Raw genomic sequence first — 18,616 nt, 5'->3', positions numbered from 1 at the left:
ACTTTTGAGGTATAAGTTGCTTATTGCTGAGGCTAATGCATGCCTGATAGTAAAGCAACAAAATGAAAATACTGTGTTATTTGGGCTTGAAAGAACAGTGTGTGTCTGGGGGGTGAGGGTGTTACAAACCTATACTTGTAGCATCAGGCTTTCAAAAGCTTAACAGACTGTGGTCCAGGAGGTGGTGTAGTGCATAAAGTATGAGGTCCTGAGTTCAATACCTGGCAGCACATGTACCAGAGTGTCTTGCTTTTTTCTCTCTCTCTACCTATCTTCGTCATGAATAAATAAAATATTTCAAACAAAAAAAGCTTAAAAGATTATGAAAACACACGTACATTTACCTATTTTTTGTGTGTATATTTGTTTATGACATATTGTGGTAGAATAATCTTCAGATATTTACTTGCCAATTTCCTAGTTAACTGATCATTCTGATCTCTGTTGTTTCAGCCCACAACATACTGCTTTTGGCTCTAGGGTATCAGACATATTCTCAGGGAAGAAAGGAAAGTATACTTTTGTGGTAAACTCTATCATTCACCTACACTACTTTCCAACACAAAGTTAGATTTTAGATCACTAAGATTTCTCAAAGCAAAAAAAGAATAAGTAAATCCTTAGAATAAATTTACTAGTTTGGCTAAATGAATCTGGTAGGACTATCTGAGTATAGGCTCACTAATACCTGTTGAAAAAAATCAGATGGGAATAGAAGAAAGAAATGTCACACATTCGAAAGTTTAGTTTTATTCCACTGAGACTATGTTTCCAAACACTTCTTTAAACTTTACAAAGGACACAAGGAAATCTGACTTTTCATTACCATATTTTTAGAAAAGAGTCACTGAGATGTAAGGAATTTGGAGTTACAGAAAGAGAGAAGCTCTGGGTTAAGCACAGGTAGCACAAAGTGCAAGGACCAGCCTAAGGATCCCAGTTCAAGCCCCTGGCTCCCCACCTACAAGGGAGTCGCTTCACAAGTGATGAAGCAGGTCTGCAGGTGTCTTTTTGTTTTTTAATTTTTTAATATTTATTATTATTTTCCCTTGTTTTTTATTGTTGTAGTTATTGTTGTTATTGATGTTGTCGTTGTTAGATAGGACAGAGAGAAACGGAGAGAGGAGGGGAAGACAGAGAGGGGGAGAGAAAGAGAGACACCTGCAGATCTGTTTCACGGCTTGTGAAGCAAACCCCCTGCAGGCGGGGAGCCGGGGGCTCGAACCAGGATCCTTTAGCTGGTGCTTTGCGCCACGTGCACTTAGCCTGCTGCGCTACCATCTGACTCATGCAGGTGTCTATCTTTCTCTCCCCCTCTCTGTCTTCCCCTCCTCTATTTCTCTCTGTTCTATCCAACAATGATGACAACAATAATAACTACAATAATAAATAAATAAATAAAAACAAGGGCAAAAAAAGGGAATAAACAAATATTAAAAAGAGAGAGAGAGGCTCTGAATATGGAACTAGGCAAAAGAAACATATTAGACAAATACTATAATGTTCAAATGTTTACCTTTTTCTTTTCTGGGTTCCCAACATTTGCCAGAGCTATGAACCTGGTGGCATGCTGTGCATTTTCCTGAAGAACAATGTGATTTCTATAACATATTTGAGACATAATGGGTTAGCAACAAATTTTAGTTTTGATTTACAATTATGAAATATCTAGACTCATTTCCTGAGTCCACTACCATCAATAACATAATTATAGATGTTACCTATCTATGTATAAGATAATCACTTTCTTACAGAACAGCTTTTATTTGGTGGGGGGGAGGGATCACATATCTAAAGCACATAAACTCAACATTTGGGATTTAGGAACTAGAAAGTTGTGGCCTGGGAGGTAGAGTAGTGGATAAAACATTGGTTTCTTGGGGCTGGTGAAATAGCTCACCTGGATAGTGCACTGTTTTGCCATATGCCCAACCCAGGTTTTTTTTTTAAACTGTCTTTTTTAATTTTAATATTTATTTATTTATTCCCTTTCGTTGCCCTTGTTGTTTTCTTGTTGTAGATATTATTATTATTGATGTTGTCATTCTTGTATAGGACAAAGAGAAATGGAGACAGCAGGAGAAGACAGAGAGGAGAGAAAGACAGACACCTGTATACCTGCTTCACAAGTACAGGTGGGGAACTGGGGGCTCGAACTGGGATCCTTACGCTAGTCCTTGCGCTTTGCGCCATGTGTGCTTAACTCACCGCACTACTGCCTGACTCCCACCAACCCAGGTCTTAACTCAGCCCCCACTGCAGTGAAGGAAGCTTTGGTGCTATGAAGTCTCTCAGTCTCTCTCTCTCTCAAAGAACAAGAAGAGAAAGGGGAAGGAAAAGGAGACAGGGAAAGGGAAGGTGAAGGAGAACTGGACTCTTAAGTATGAGTTCTTGAGTTTAATTCCCAGCATCACATATGCCAGAGTAATGCTCCTTTTTTTTTCTCCCTCCACTTTCTCCCCCTCTCTCACTAATAAAATTAGTTTTAGATAATTTTGAGTTATAGAATTGAAAAATGTTGTGAATCTAGGGTGGTAATTTTGGTAGTGTGCACATCAGAGATACATACAGAGTAGAGCAGAGGTAATCTCTTCAAAACACCCAGAAGAATAAAATATGACTCACCGATATGGAAGTCTCTCATAGTAAGTCTTCTCCAAAGCAGCAAAATGGTATCTTGGTTTCAGGTCTGTGGCAAGACTGGAGACCAAAGCAGAGCCACATTTTTTGGTATCCACCTCTCCCTAGCAAACAGAAATTCAGTCATCATAACAAACTTAAGAGTTATCACAAAAATAAAAATAAATAGCAAAGCACTTTGAAATACTAGCATAGATACAAATACAGGAAGAAGGACTTGTATCATGAATTCCTTACTTAAGGCAGTTAGAAATCTCAAACACTTAAGGGGATCTAGGTTATTATGAATGCTGAAACAGAAGGATTGGAAGTCAGAGCTTAAAAGGTAAGATAACAGGGCTAGGCATACAGCATTATGGTTTTTTATATTATTTTCCCTTTTGGTTGTACTTGTTTTTTTAATTGTTGTTGTAGTTATTGTTGTTGTTAGTGATGCCGTCGTTGTTAGGACACAGAGAAATTGAGAGAGGAGGGGAAGACAGAGAGGAGAAGAGAAAGACAGACACCTGCAGACCTGTTTCACCGCCTGTGAAGCGACTCCCCTGCAGGTGGGGAGCCAGGGGCTTGAACCGGGATCCTTACACCAGTCCTTGCACTTCGCGCCACCTGCACTTAACCTGCTGTGCTACAGTCTGACTCCCACAGCATTATGATTATGCAAAAAAGCCTTCCATGCCTGAGCCATCAAAGGTCCCAGGCTCAATCTTGAGCACTACCATAAGCCAGAGCTGAATAGTACTGTGTGTGTACATGTTTCCCTGAAGCTCTCTTTCATAAAAAACAAATAAATAAATAAATAAATAAATAGTAAAAAACAAACAAGCCAAACTTAGGAATAACCAAGGAGGTGAAAAATCTGTTTAGTACCCAAAACTGGGTTTATGTTTTGGTTAATCAACTCACTTTGAAGCCCACACACACGTGCATTTATAATTTGCTTGGTTACACTAGTATAGATCTAGTCAGACAGATAATCATAGATGGGGGCCAGGCAGTGGCACACCTGATTAAGTACACACATTATAATGCACACGAACTTGGTTCAAACCCCTGGTCCCCACCTGCATGGGAAAAGCTTCCCAAGTGGTGAAGCATGGCTGCAGGTATCTCTCTGCCTCCTCTTCCTCTCTATCTACTTCTCCCCCCTCAAGTTCTGCCTCTATCTACTAATAAATTAATAAAAATAAAAAGATAATCATAGATGGTGCAAAAAGTAAAAATCAAAAGTTAGTTTTCAGGGCTCATAGAATCTGGAGAATATTTGGTATGGAATATTCAAAGACTTCAACACATAAATATATAATCCTTTATTCTGCTTCAGTTAAGGAAAGTACAATTTGTGGAAGGGCACTATATCCCTGCCACAAAAAATCTTAATAAAATCTGTCAGAAGTTGGGCTTGTTTACCTACCCCTCACCTGCATCAACAACAGATTGTTTTTGCACATCTATGACATCTGTGAGGTCTATTCTATTCCTTTTTGTAATTGTATTATATTTATTTATTAGATAGAGACAGTCAGAAATAGAGAGGGGAGGGGGTGATAGAAAGGGAGAGAGAGGGGCTGGGTGGTGGTGCACCTGGTTGAGCACACATGTTACAGTGTGCAAGGACCCAGGTTCAAGCACCCAGTCCCCACCTGCAGGGGGAAGCTTTGTGAGTGGTGAAGCAGTGCTGCAGGTGTCTCTCTTCTTCTCTATCTCCCTCTTTCTCTCATTTTCTGTCTCTACTCAATAAATAAATAAAGATAATAGTTTAAAAAAAGGGAGAGAGACACCTGCAGCACTGCTTCAGCACTCACAAAGCTTTTCCCATGCAGGTGGGAACTGGGGAGTCAAATCCATGTCTTTGCACATTTTAACATGTGTGCTCAACCAGGTGGCTGCCACCCAGCCCCCTACTCTATTCTTTTTATATGGTGCTAGGGTTTAGCGCACACATGATACCACCAGTCGCAGGCCAACTTTTCGTTCCTTTTATGTTAAAGAAAGAGAAGAGGAAGAGAGAGGGAGAGGCACTACTGTAACACTCGATCACCACCCATGGAGTTCCCCTTGGTACCATAGTGCTCACAGATGCCCATGTGGTGCCAGAGATGGAAACCAGAACCTCATATAAACAGAAATTAAGTTATTTAAAAAAAATTTTTTTAATTATCTTTATTTATTGGATAGGGGAGAAAGAGATAGAGAGATGCCTGCAGTCCTGCTTCACCACTCGTGAAGCCTTCCCCCTGCAGGTGGGGACCGGGGGCTCGAACCAGGGTCCTTGGGCACTGTAACATGTGAACTCAACCAGGTGCGCCACCACCCGGCCCCCTGAAATTAAGTTATTAAAGTTAATTTTCCACTAAGTAAAGCAGTAACTTCATTATATGCTTGCCTCCAGATTTATGTTGAAGGATAGAGAACCGGCACTGAGGTGACAGTATCTAGTATAGTGACAGCTATATTGCTTTCTTATGTCTCTAGTGCAGCTCTTTACAAACTCTAGTACAAAGCAAATTTAATTTTAAAAAAATGTATAGGGACCAAGTGGTGGTGCACCCGGCTGAGCACACATTATATGCAAGAACCCAGGTTCAAGTCCCCAGTCCGCACCTGCAGGGGAAGGAGCTTCATGAGCAATGAAGCACTGCTGCAGGTGTCTCTCTTTCTCCCTCTGTGTCTCCCTTCTCCTCTCAATTTCCCTCTACCCTGTCAAATTTTTAAAAAGGGGGGTGGGGAACTGCTGAGAGCAGTAGTCTTATCATGCAGGTACTGAGCCCAATGATAACCCTAGGAGGAGGCAAAAAATCCTAAGTTTGGGGGCTATATGCTATATGGGGCTATGCTATACGCTATCTGCTATATGGGGCTATGCTATCTGCTATATGGGGCTATGCTATCTGCTATATGGGGCTATGCTATCTGCTATATGGGGCTATGCTATCTGCTATATGGGGCTATGCTATCTGCTATATGGGGCTATGCTATACGCTATCTGCTATATGGGGCTATGCTATCTGCTATATGGGACTATGCTATATGCTATATGGGACTATGCTATATGGTATATGGGACTATGCTATATGCTATATGGGGCTTCTGCCGTCTCATGATCACTGCTAAGCACTTAGGCTATATTATAATGGCACTAGTGGAAGCTCCAGTGTCATGGTCTGTCTGTCTGTCTACCTATCTGAACAGAAAAGAGCAGTGAAAAATTACACAGGTGAAGTACTGCAGACACAGACACAGACACACACACAGACACACACACCTGATAAAACAGTTCACTTAGTCCACTGCTTTTCCATAAGTGCAACCCATGTTCAAGCCCAAATCCCATGACACTGACAGAAACTTTGGTACTATAGCTTCTTTCCACCTCTCCCTCTGTATCTGAAAAAGTCATCCAGGAACAGTGAAACTCAAGAGACAAACAAATCTTTTTTCCCCCCACCTTGTTAACATCCCTGAAATAAAAGGCCTACTCTTCTCAGCTTTCCCCATGGGCCTTCACATGTGTCTTTCTCTATTATCTTTAGCAGTACTTCTCTGGGTCTGCCTTTTATTTACTTTTTTTCCTAAATTTTATTTTATTTATTTATGATAGGAACAGGTGGAGAGAGAGAGAAAGAACCAGATATCACTTTGGTACATGTGCTGCCAGGGATCGAATTCAAGAACTCATGCTTGAGAGTCCAACACTTTACCCACTGCACCACCTCCTGGACCACAAGCCTTTTACTTTTTTTTTTAACATTACTTACTTATTTAATTTTTTTTAGTTATTTAATAATGATTAACAAGATTGTAAAGTAACAGGAGTATTATTCCATACAGTTCCCACCACCACAGTTCCATGTCCCATCACCTCCATTGGAAACTTCCCCTATTCTTTATTCCCTTTAGGAGTATGGACCAAAATTCCTTTTTTTTGGGGGGAGGGGTGAGTGGGTGGGTGGGGTTAAAGCACTTTACTAAAGGGGTAGGAGAGGCTCCTTGGCACAGCCAGATATCCTGGCACTTCCAGGACCACACAGCATCAGAAAATGGGCCAAAATTCTTTATGAGGTGCAGAAGGTAAAACTCTCTCAGTCTTCCTTGACTGTACTATATCTTTTCTACATGAGAACTGGCACTTCTCCTTACATTTTCTTTTCTTTTAAGATTTGTTTATTTTTGTGAAAGAGGCTAGAGCACAGATCAGCTATGACAGTGTCAGGGATTGAACCTGGAGCCTCAGGCACACCCCTTGCCTTCAGGTGAAAATGACAGGTTTGTGGAAAGAGCAAAGTGCATTGTTTCTTTTCCCTCCCTGCCACACCTGCATCTCATTCGCCTTTTTTGGTCATGGGCAGATGTGCTAAAGCTGCTAGAACAGAGTCCACAGGGTCCTTTCCTGAATCATCACTCATAATTTCGTATGTATTAATTAAAATTTGTCTCCAAGTGCAGTCTTTCATTTCCCTTCAATGACATTCAGGGGATTCACCTCTTACACACATTTCAAGGCCTTTTTCAGACTTAATTCTGCCAACCTAGTATTTTCCCTCCATGATAGCTATTCAACTCAGCAACCTAATGGTAACATATAATGTTAATATAAAAACATTAATATTAAATGTGATGATGAGGGCAGGGGAGACAGCATAGTGATTATGCAAAAAGACTTTCATACCTAAAGCTCCAAGGTCCCACTCAATCCCCCGCACCACTATAAGCTAGAGCTGAGCAGTGCCATGTTTTTTAAAGAATTTATTTATTTATTCACGAGAAAGAACCAGACATCAGTCTGGTACATGTGCTGCTGGGGATTGAACTCGGGACCTCATGGTTGCGAATTCAAGGCTGTATCCACTGCTCCACCTCCCAGACCACAAGCAGTGCTTGTTATCTATCTATCTATCTATCTTTTTTTTTTTTTGGTCTCCAGGTTTACTGTTGGGGCTCAGTGATTGCACTACGAATCCACTGCTCCTGGAGGCTATTTTTTCCCTTTTGTTGCCTTTATTGTTTATCATTGTTGTTGTTGTTATTGTTGTGGTTGTTACTGCTGCCTTGTTGTTGGATAGGAGAGAGAAATTGAAAAATGAGGAGAAGACAGAGAGGGGGAGAGAAAGATAGACACCTGTAGATCTGCTTCACCATCTGTGAAATGACCCCCCTGCAGGTGGGGAGCTGGAGGCTTGAACCGGGATCCTTATGCCGGTCCTTGCGCTTTGTGCCATGTGTGCTTAGCCAGCTGCGCTACCGCCTGGCCTCCTCTATCTCTATCATTAAAATAAAACAAGTAAAACATACTTAAAAATAAGCATAAACATGATGTAAACAACAATGAATTCCATTGTTACAGTTTCCCCTTTATAGAATTACCAGTTTAACATTTCCCCATCTCTAGGTCAATCCTATGACTCAATCTTTTTCTATTTATTTTTTAAAATTTTTATTATTTACGTATTTATTAGGTAAAAAAAGAAACTGAGAGGGAAGGGGGAGACAGAAGGAGAAAGACATCTGCAGCTCTGCCTCACCATTTGTGAAGCTTCTCTGCTGCAGTTGGAGATCAGGCACTTGAACCTGAGTCCTTACACAGTGTCACATGTACAGTCAACCAGGTGCACCACCAGTCAGCCCTCATCCATCTCAGCGTCACATAGCAACACACACACACACACACACACACACACACACACACACACACACACACACACACACTGGCTGGAACTATAGCTCAGAGGTCTAGGTTTGGGCCTCAGAAAGGCATGGGATTATAATGGCACAAAAGGAAGCTTCAGAGCTGGGGTATCGCTCCCTCCAGCCCTCCATCTGAATGGAAAGTGGCCTGCAGCAGAGAAATCATGCATGTGTGTCACCTTGGCTCCATAAATTATTTTATTTTATTTTATTTTTTGCTGCCGTAACATTGTGCCTGTTCAACTACACTATACAGATAGACAGAAAGCAGCAGAGAGGAAGACAGAAGGGAGACCTCATGCCACTCCACCACACAAGGAGTTTCTCCTCGATGCCATGTATGGTACTACAGCCATCTAGTCCCAGGGACTTGAGCCTAGGACCTTGCACATGGTAGTGTGAGCCCTACTGGGTGAGCTATCTTCTAGAACCTAAAAATGTTATTTTAAGGGAGTTGGGCGGTAGCGCAGCAGGGTAAAGTGCAGGTGGCGCAAAGTACAAGGACCAGCGTAAGGATCCTGGTTTGAGCCCCCAGCTCCCCACCTGCAGGGGAGTCACTTCACAAGCAGTGAAGCAGGTCTGCAAGTGTCTACCTTTCTCTCCCCCTCTGTCTTCCCCTCCTCTCTCTATTTCTCTCTGTCCTATCCAACAACGGTGACAGAAATAACAACAATAATAACTACAACAATAAAACAACAAGGGCAACAAAAGGGAATAAATAAATAAATAAATAAATATTTTAAAAAATTTGAGAAAAAAATGCTATTTGAACCAAAAGGTAAAATCTGGAATGGGTGGTATATGTAAATGCAGAGCTGTCACTAGCTATAAAAGCTTTTTTTTTTTAATCTTTTTTTTTTTTTTTTTTGGATAGAAACAGCCAGAAATTGAGAAGAGGAGATAGAGAGGGAGAGAGATGGAGAGACACCAGCAGCCCTGCTTCACCACTTGTGAAGCTTTCCTCCTGCAGGTGGGGACCAGGGGCTTGAACATGGGTCCTTGTGTATTGTAATATGTGCGCTCAACCAGATGTGCCACCACCTGGGCCCTATAAAAGCTTTTTTTTATTGAAAAACCAGTGAGACTTCAAAACATATTAAAAAGAAATTTGAAAAAGGGCACTTGATGCAGAGACTAAAATATAAAAAAAACACTCATTTGTAATTAAGACATCAATAATCTCATCTGTGACTTGTTCTTTTCATAAAATTAGCTTTCACTTTAGTCAGCTGACATAGCTTTAAGTATCCCGAAAAAAGTTAGCAAAAGGTTTCCACTACTTAGAGCTAAAATAATCAATGTAAAGAACAATAACAAAACTCAAGTCAGTACAATTTGCCTTTAGATATTCCAACTGAGCAAGCATTACTTACAGAAGAGTTCCCAAAGTTCCCCACATGCTTGGGCCATGGGGATGTGAGCAAGATATCAACACCCTTAAACTGGGATGCCGAGCATAGCATTGTTCTCAGGGAAGACACGTCCTTGGGACTAAAACTGTAACCTGGGGCTGGCTCATTTAAGGACTCTGTTCCACTGAGGTACACAATCTGAAGCCCTGAGCTTCCAGTGAAGATACCCTTGCGACCTAGATTCAAAAGAAAATGGGCAAGTGTTAAGTCAAAATTGGAAAATAAAACAACGTGATTCTCCTTCCTTCCTGCCTTCCCACACATCTGAATGAGTATAAACTCCCCTTAAGTTCCCCTTCTCAGCTGGATCTCACATGTTGGATGACTACATCAGTGACCACTCCCTTAACTGGAAGTTCAGTAGCAGATGGTTTACTGGCTAGACCTCAAAAAAAAAAAAAAAAAAAAAAAAAAACTCAGAGAAAATTGCCCAAATGCTTTAGCTGCTCTTTCTACTCCTTTTAAAAAAATTTTTAAGTGTTTTTCACTTTTTAAAAAATATTTATTTCCTTTTTGTTGCCCTTGTTGTTTTTATTGTTCTTGTAGCTTTTTTTTTAATTTTTAAAGAATTTATTTATTTATTCATGAGAAAGGAGACAGACAGAGAAAGAACCAGACATCACTCTGGTACATATGCTGCCAGGGGTTGAACTCAAGACCTCATGGTTGAGAATCCAATGCTTTATCCAGTGCGCCACCTCCCAGACCACTGCTCTTTCTACTCCTAACACTATTTCATATGGCAAAAAAGTCTGTCAAATATCTATAGTAGTGGTCTTAATTCAAGTCCAATAGTTATTTGGAAACTGAAGAATTAACCAGTAATAATAATAATAATAATAATAATAATAATAATAATAATAAAGTTAACCATAAAAGGAGAAAGGCAGTGGAAAATTCAAGATTGGCACTAAAAACCTGAGTTTTCAAGTTAATGGGACCTGGGAATACTTGGAAAGTATGCTGCTTTGCCATGTGTGCAACCCAGGTTTGAACTCAGCTCCCACAGAACTGAAAGAAACTCTGATGTTATGGTCTCAGTCTCTGTCTCTCCTCTATCTACAAACAAACAAACAAACCAAATTAGTGGGACCTAAAGTTATACAAACGAACAAACCAAGTTAGTGGAATCTAAAGCTATAACTATTGCAGTAAACAACCTAACAAGTACATTGCATATACGTAACAACATTATATGAAGAAACATATAATGATTTTTAAACATAATTTTCACCTGAAGCACAACATACACTATAGTCAAGGAGTTTATCCCTCTCGTTGGCTGACAGAATATATATTGGAAGGAGGCGGGAGAGACAACAACAGGAAAGCAGGCCATAGTCTTAAGGGTACAGGCACAACTTTGGGAGGAACCTGTCCTCCATTCCCTCGGGCAGTCATGGCAAGAGAATTCAAGTGACAGATTTCCTAGAAGACACTATCATACTCATTACAAACATTTAAAAACAAAAACAAAAAAAAAAATTGGTGTATTGCACCAAAGTAAAGGACTGAGTGTGTGGGGGGGTATTTTAGGTTCGGTGGTGCATGATGGTGGAGGGAGGCCTAAGCTAGGGATGAGAGTGTTTTGCAGAAAACTGAGAAATTTTCATATACACTAACAACTATATTTACTGTAAACCATTAACCCTCTCAATTTAAAAAAAAAAGAAAAGGAAAAAAAAGAAAGAAAGAACCCTACTTACCCAGATAAGTAATGTTTTCAGCTAATTCACATCCATCAGCATTTTGGAAAAAATGTATTGTTTCTTGGTTATTGGCACCAAGCACATATGTCTGAATGGGAGCTAATGAGAGGAAACAGACATGACACCACAGTTACCAGATCCGATGTGGAGACTGAAAGATTCTTTTTCCTCAGGAAAAACAGTCATAGAAAAGCCTGCAACCCTATACGTGAGACATGCTCACTACCTAGAATTCCCTATACCCATCCTTCTGGCCTGATGATTATGACATATTAATCGGGATGGTCAATGTATCATTAGAAAAAAGACTTTAATGAGCTACAGAAAATAAAAATAAGTAAGTAAAATAATGGGCGGAAGGAGATAGCATCTCATACCTGAGGCTCCAAAGTCACAGGTTCAATCCCCCACACCACCATAAACCAGAGCTGAGCAGTGTGCTCTGGAAAAAAAATAAAATAATTCTGGGGGTCGGGTGGTAGTGCAGTGGGTTGAGTGCACGTGGTGCAGAGCGCAAGGACTGGTGTAAGGATCCCAGTTTGAGACCCCCAGCTTCCCACCTGCAGGGGAGTCGCTTCACAAGTGGTGAAGCAGATCTGCAGGTGTCTATCTTTCTCTCCCCTTCTGTCTCCCCCCTTTCTATTTCTCTCTGTCCTATCCAACAATGACATCAACAATAATAACAATAACCACAACAAGGCTACAACAAGGGCAGCAAAAGGGGAAAAAATAGCCTGTAGGAGCAGTGGATTCATGGTGCAGGCACCGAGCCCCAGCAATAACCCTGGAGGCAAAAATAAATAAATAAAATTCTATACCTTTTTTGATGCCAGTTTTATACTGCTCCCATTCAGCCTCTGGAGTGGAGCCAAAGAAATTTCCTACACACAACAGCAGCTAAAATGAGTTTTTTAAACAGATATATGAGATTTTTTTTTACATTAGATAATCAAGAAAAACACTCATCTATTTATGCAACAAAGAGGCACAAACCAGACTTTCCTTAACCAACCTGCAGAATCTCAATACCTAATTCTTTAGTCGCAACTTTAGAATTACTCAGATTATATCTTCTTCTTCTAGCGTTTGCCACTCAGATTATATAAATTACTAAATCTTCTCCCACTGGCTATCAAATTCAAGTTTGGGGTAGAGAAGTGGGGGTCAAGGAAAATAGAGACAGACCTGAAAAGTCTCTGTGAAATCTAAAACTCTAAATATTAAATATCCTGAAAGCTACAGGACATAAAAGGCACATTTCCTACCCATTGTCTTAAGTCACTGAACAATGAACAAATTACTCCATACCTTGAACATCTTCTATATCTAGGGGTTTATAGCCTAACTAGCAGCTACATATAACCTTTGTGTAGACCTTTGAGCTTGTGATGATTTACATATTAGCTGACTTAATTCATAATCTATATTTATGAAATCGACCTGTGCTTCTCAAACACAGTGACCAGAATCACTCAGGAAGGTTTCACTAGTCTGTGTTCAGTTTTGTGCACAGAAAAATTAGAGAAGTCAAATTTTAAGAGTACAGATAGGTAAGTAGATCTACCTACCACCACTGTTCTCTAACAACTAAGGTCCCCTGAGCACAAAAAACTTCAATCTAACAAAAAAGAATAGACTGTAGGGAGTTCTGCAAGACAGCTCACCTAGATAGGGGGCCAGCTGGTTTAAGCCCACACTGTTCTGGGCTCTAAAGGGTATTTTTTCTAAAGTGGTATTTTTTCCTTTCTCCCTCTGTCTTTTTTCTATCTAAAAAAGCTGGCTCAGAGTGGTGAAGTCACATCAACAGTGGAAAAATAAATACAGTAGAGTATGTGTTCATTGAGAAAGATGAATACAAGAGTCCAAACTTTTTTCTAGTATATTTGGTTACAACAGTACAACGAAATTTAGTAAAAAGAAACATCTTACATCAAAATCTCCACTTTTTTTCTGAATGGCTTGAACTCTATTGAATAAAGCATCAAACTTTCCTTCAACATCGCCACAAGCCAAGCTGAAAAGAAGAGAAAAATATTAAGGCAATACAGGTAGCTGAGTGATAGAAATTCACAAACAGATTCATGCAGCCATGGTAGTGGCACAGGACCTGCATGCATAAGGATGAGACTTCAATCTTATTTTCTCTCATTAATACATAAGCCTTTTTTTTCATATATTTTATTATCTTTATTTACGTATTAGATAGAGACAGCCAGAAGTTGAGAGGGAAAGGAGGGAGTGAGAAAGACACCTGCAGCACTGTGTCACCACTCAAAAAGCTTTCCCCCTGCAGGTGGGGACAGGGGCTCGAACCTGGGTCCTTGCACATTGTCACATGTGCCCTCGACCAGGTACGCCACCACCCAGCCCCAATAAGCCTTTTAAAAATAAAAGAGATGGGGGTCGGGCGGTAACAACGATAACTACAACAATAAAACAACAAAGGCAACAAAAGGGAATAAATAAATAAATAAATAAGTATTTAAAAAATATGCAAGGACTGGCATAAGGATCTTGGTTTGAGGCCCCACCTGCAGGGGAGTCGCTTCACAGGCAGTGAAGCAGGTCTGCAGGTGTCTTTCTCTCCCCCTCTCTGTCTTCCCCTCCTCTCTCCATTTCTTTGTCCTATCCAACAACAACGACATCAATAGCAATGCTAATAATAACCACAACAACAATAAAAACAACCAGGGTAACAAAAGGGAAAAAATGGCCTCCAGGAGCAATAGATTCGTGGTGCAGGCACCGAGCCCCAGCAATAACCCTGGAGGCATAATAAATAAATAGATAGATAAATAAAATAAAAAAGATTCATAATGCAGCCTTTCCTTAAATTGTGAAATAATTCATTCTATCACTCTTAGCTTTAATGATTCAATGATTCTGATCTATGTGGTTTTTCACTTCTCATTTTCCTAATTACTATTAATTCATCTTAAAGTTATTATTAAAAATAATAATTTTGTTGGTATGTCTTTTTATTTATTTTTTTATATTTATTTTCCCTTTTGGTGCTCTTGTTGTTTTTCATTGTTGTTGGAGTTATTGTTGTTAGATAGGAAGAGAGAAATGGAAAGAGGAGGGGAAGACAGAGAGGGGGAGAGAAAGATAGACACCTGCAGACCTGCTTCACTGCCTGTGAAGCGACTCCCCTGCAGGTGGGGAGCCGGGGCTCCAACCGGGATCCTTTTGTCGGTCCTTGAGCTTTGTGCCATGTGCGCTTAACCCGCTGCGCTACCGCCCGATTCCTTATGTCTTTTTAATGTGTCCATATCAAGCAGGGTAGTGACACGACTATATCTTAGATCATTCTAGTAATAAAGAGAAAGAAGATCTGGGGGCGTGAGGAATTAAAAGAAAAGGTATCAGTCAAAATAAATATAATATAAATAAATATTAAATAATATATAACTATTATAAATAAATAAATAAATAAAAATTCCAAATAAATATGGGGTGGAGAGAAATGTAGAATTATGAAGACATTAACATCAATTAGAGTGGAGAAGTAGGATAGGAAATGAGGAAGAAGGAATAGAGCTGAGCAACTGAAAGTTTAGTGATATGGCAGAAGGACAATCAGAGAAATACAATGAATCTAGTATTGGATACAAAGTGAAGAACACGGAAGTCGGGCATTAGCGCACTGGGTTAAGCGCAGGTGGTGCCAAGCCCAAGGACCAGCGTTAAGGATCCCGACTAGAGCCCCTGGCTCCCCACCTGCAGGGGAGTCGCTTCACAGGCGGTAAAGCATGTCTGTAGGTGTCTGTCTTTCTCTCCCCCTCTCTGTCTTCCCCTCCTCTCTCCACTTCTCTGTCCTATCCAACAACGATGACATCAATACCAACAACAATAACTACAACGATAAAACAGTAAGGGCAACAAAAGGGAATAAATATTTTTTTAAAAATCTAAAAAAAAAAGTAAAGAACACATTCACATTTTCACTAATGCCTTCCTATCAGTTCTACCAAAAGCCATCAGTTTAATGTTTTTCACACCCCACCCAAAAAATAATAAAGAAAACTTCACTGACTGCAGATCCAGTCTTCCACAAGTTCCTGACCTCTCTTCCCAGTGCTTTCTCCAAGTTTCCCTAACAGAAACATTTCCTTCTAACAGTCTGAACACTCTACGGTTCCGTCATTCCCTATAGGACTTACTTCTTCTTTTTCTAATATTTATTTATTTATTCCTTTTTGTTGCCCTTGTTTTATTGTTGTAGTAATTATTGTTGTTCTTATTGATGTCGTTGTTGTTGGATAGGACAGAGAGAAAATGGAGAGAGGAGGGGAAGACAGAAAGGGGGAAAGAAAGACACTTGCAGACCTGCTTCACCGTCTGTGAAGCGACTCCCCTGCAAGTGGGAAGGCAGGGGCTCGAACCCGGATCCTGACTCCGGTCCTTGTGCTTTGCGCTGCCTGCGCTTAACTCGCTGCTACTACCAGACTCCCAGGATTTACTTCTAACAGTCTCACTCTACCTGCCCTGAGTCTAGATTTCTTCCTTCAAAGCCTAGCACATCTCTAAAGTCTTGATCAGTTCAGAAAGTCACTCTCTTGTCGAACTTCAGGAACCCATATTGCATTTCAGAGTAAGCTTTGTAATAAACTACTGTGAACTGGAAAAAGATAAAGACCTTTTTAAAAAATTATTTATTTATTTTCCTTTTTGTTGCCCTTGTTGTGGTTATTGATGTCGTTGTTGTTGGACAGGACAGAGAGAACTAGAGAGAGGAGGGGAAGATGGGGGGGAGACAAAGATAGACACCTGCAGACCTGCTTCACCGCTTGTGAAGTGACTCCCCTGAAGGTGGGGAGCTGAGGGCTCGAACCCGGATCCTTATGCCAGTCCTTGCACTTTGCACCACGTGCGCTTAACCCGCTGCACCACCTTCCAACTCCCAAGAAAGACCTTTTGAGCATCACCTCTTCCAGGTACCTCTCTAGTTTCTACCAGTCATCTGTTCATGATGTTCCCACAGGAACTTTCACTTCCTCTATCATGGCAGTTGCCACATGGAGTTATAATTATTTATGGAAGAATCATCCTACATTTCTTTTGGGTGAGAAACAGAGATGGAGATAGATAGAAGCTGAGGAGGAGAGAAAGAGGGAGAGAGATAGAAAGAAAATACACCTGTAGCACTATTCCACTGTTAGTGATGCTTATCCTCTGTAGGTGGGAATCAGGGACTTTAACTGGGTTCTAGTGTAAAGTCATATGTGAATTCTACCAAGTGAGTCACCAACCAGCACCCCATTCGCCAATTTGCACATTACAGAGTACCTCAAAATTCACCACCTTCTCATCTGGGTCTGTTTTCTTTTTTTTTTTAATTTTTAAATATTTATTCCCTTTTGTTGCCCTTGTTGTTTTACTGTTGTAGTTATTATTGTTGTTGTCATTGTTGGATAGGACAGAGAGAAATGGAGAGAGGAGGGGAAGACAGAGAGGGGGAGAGAAAGACACCTGCAGACCTGCTTCAACGCCTGTGAAGCGACTTCCCTGCAGGTGGGGAGCCGGGAGCTCAAACAGGGATCCTTATGCCAGTCCTTGCGCTTTGCACCACCTGTGCTTAACCCCTTAACCGCGCTACCGCCCAATTCCCTGGGTCTGTTTTCTTATTTCTTATCCGACTAAAAAAAGACAAAGTCATGGTCTGGGAGGTGGCGCAGTGGATAACGCGTCGGACTCTCAAGCACGAGGTCCTGAGTTTAATCCCCAGCAGCACATGTACCAGAGTGATGTCTGGCTCTTTCTCTCTCTTCCTATGTTTCTCACTAATAAATAAATAAAGTATTAAAAAAAAAAAAAGACAAAATCTAAGGTCTGACAATGTGGACTCCATCTCATAAGCAAACTATCTCCAAGTCCCATTCATTGCACTTCAAGGTCTTAATAAACTGAATCGTAAAACTTCTCTTCTCCCTACTTACATTACTTAATTCTAGCTACTCTGAGTCCCCTCCCCACACTTATCACAGCCAGAATCACTTACAAAAAAAATATGATGATTCCAAGTATTCAAGTACTCTTAAATACTTCTGAATCTTAAAAGACAAAGATAATCCTTATTCCCCTGACTTCCAAGTCAAACATCCCTCTTCTACACTCTCCCAGAACTTTCTTTCTGACATTTATCACTACCATATATATTTTTATCGAGGTCCTTCTATTCATCTTTGCTTCTCTAGCCTGTACTCCACTAATGCAGAAACTATCTGTGCACACCTAGCCCAGAAGCCTGACGCGCTATGATTGTTCAAAGACTATTCGTTGAATGAGTGAATGACAGGTGTCATCTAACTAACCCAGCGTCTTCGCATCTGTCCCGCCTCCCTAAAAAATTACACCAGATCAAGAACCCTATGTATCTACCCTGTTCCACTGCCAAGAATGATTCCTTGCTAGTGTGTGTAGGGTGCGGGGGAGACATAAAAGGAAAATTGTGACAAAGGCCTAAACGGCCTAAGATGGAAGAGGCCTGGCTGTAGGAGGCTCCGCTTCTTCCATCTTCTGTAGTCAAGAAAACGCTTTCTCTCAGCCGAAAAGGGCGAGGAAAATACGCCAGACTGAGTCAGACAAAGAAGCGTGGATTCATCAGCCTACACTTTTCCACTCTACAGCCGCCCTTTCCTCATTTAAGTCCTGAGAAGAGGCCGCAAGTGTCCACTCACTCACCCACCCACCCACCTACCAACCACACAATTACATTCGATCCACGGTCACTCACAGTCGCAGCGGTTTCTGAGCCATCGATCCAATAAGCCAGGTTGGGACACAAACAGGAACTCGGAAACCAGGCTCCTCCAGCAAAAGTGACTGCGATAGTTTGACGTCAGTTCATTCCAACCAATGAGGATTCAATTCTCTACGGAGAGCGCCGAGGGACAGAAATCTCTCCTGTGGCTTCTTTAGTTGGAATCCTTAAGGCAAGAGATAGAATTTTTTGGCCAATAGCAGTTATTGAGCTGCTAGAAAGTTCTCGGCACGTGGATAAGAAAGCATGCGCATGCACTGCCTAAAATAAAGATATCCTCTTCCTTACATAGCTATAATGCCAGGAACATATTTAAGAATATTAACAAAAAGAATATTAACTTTTTAATTCAACAGTATCACAATTCAGTATCCCCTCCCCACACACCCAATTCTATTTTAACCCGGATT

The 18,616-nt window shown here is 40.8% G+C and overlaps 1 protein-coding gene across 5 annotated transcripts in view; it reads right to left on the bottom strand.

Moving 5' to 3' along the window:
* CWF19L1 (CWF19 like cell cycle control factor 1) overlaps positions 1–18,313 on the bottom strand; it is a 39,268-nt gene extending 20,955 nt beyond the window's left edge. Inside the window, exons 1-7 of one of the 5 annotated variants that reach the window (XM_007530267.3) lie at positions 18,180–18,313; positions 13,373–13,457; positions 12,262–12,340; positions 11,441–11,542; positions 9,696–9,910; positions 2,626–2,744; positions 1,517–1,601 (exon numbers count right to left, since the gene is read on the bottom strand). In XM_007530267.3, coding sequence (XP_007530329.1) covers positions 1,517–1,601; positions 2,626–2,744; positions 9,696–9,910; positions 11,441–11,542; positions 12,262–12,340; positions 13,373–13,457; positions 18,180–18,202 — 708 coding nt within the window. In that variant the 5' untranslated portion in view covers positions 18,203–18,313. Of the gene's footprint in view, positions 1–1,516; positions 1,602–2,625; positions 2,745–9,695; positions 9,911–11,440; positions 11,545–11,820; positions 11,886–12,261; positions 12,347–13,372; positions 13,458–18,179 lie in introns of those variants that run through there. The other 4 variants (XM_060171498.1, XM_060171500.1, XM_060171499.1 and 1 more) reach the window with 4 other exon arrangements.
* Positions 18,314–18,616: the final 303 nt, after the last annotated feature.

Source organism: Erinaceus europaeus, chromosome 14, assembly GCF_950295315.1.
Source record: "Erinaceus europaeus chromosome 14, mEriEur2.1, whole genome shotgun sequence".
Taxonomy (NCBI): domain Eukaryota; kingdom Metazoa; phylum Chordata; class Mammalia; order Eulipotyphla; family Erinaceidae; genus Erinaceus; species Erinaceus europaeus.
Note: the sequence above shows the minus strand (reverse complement) of the source record. Positions and strands in the feature narration are given on the sequence as shown.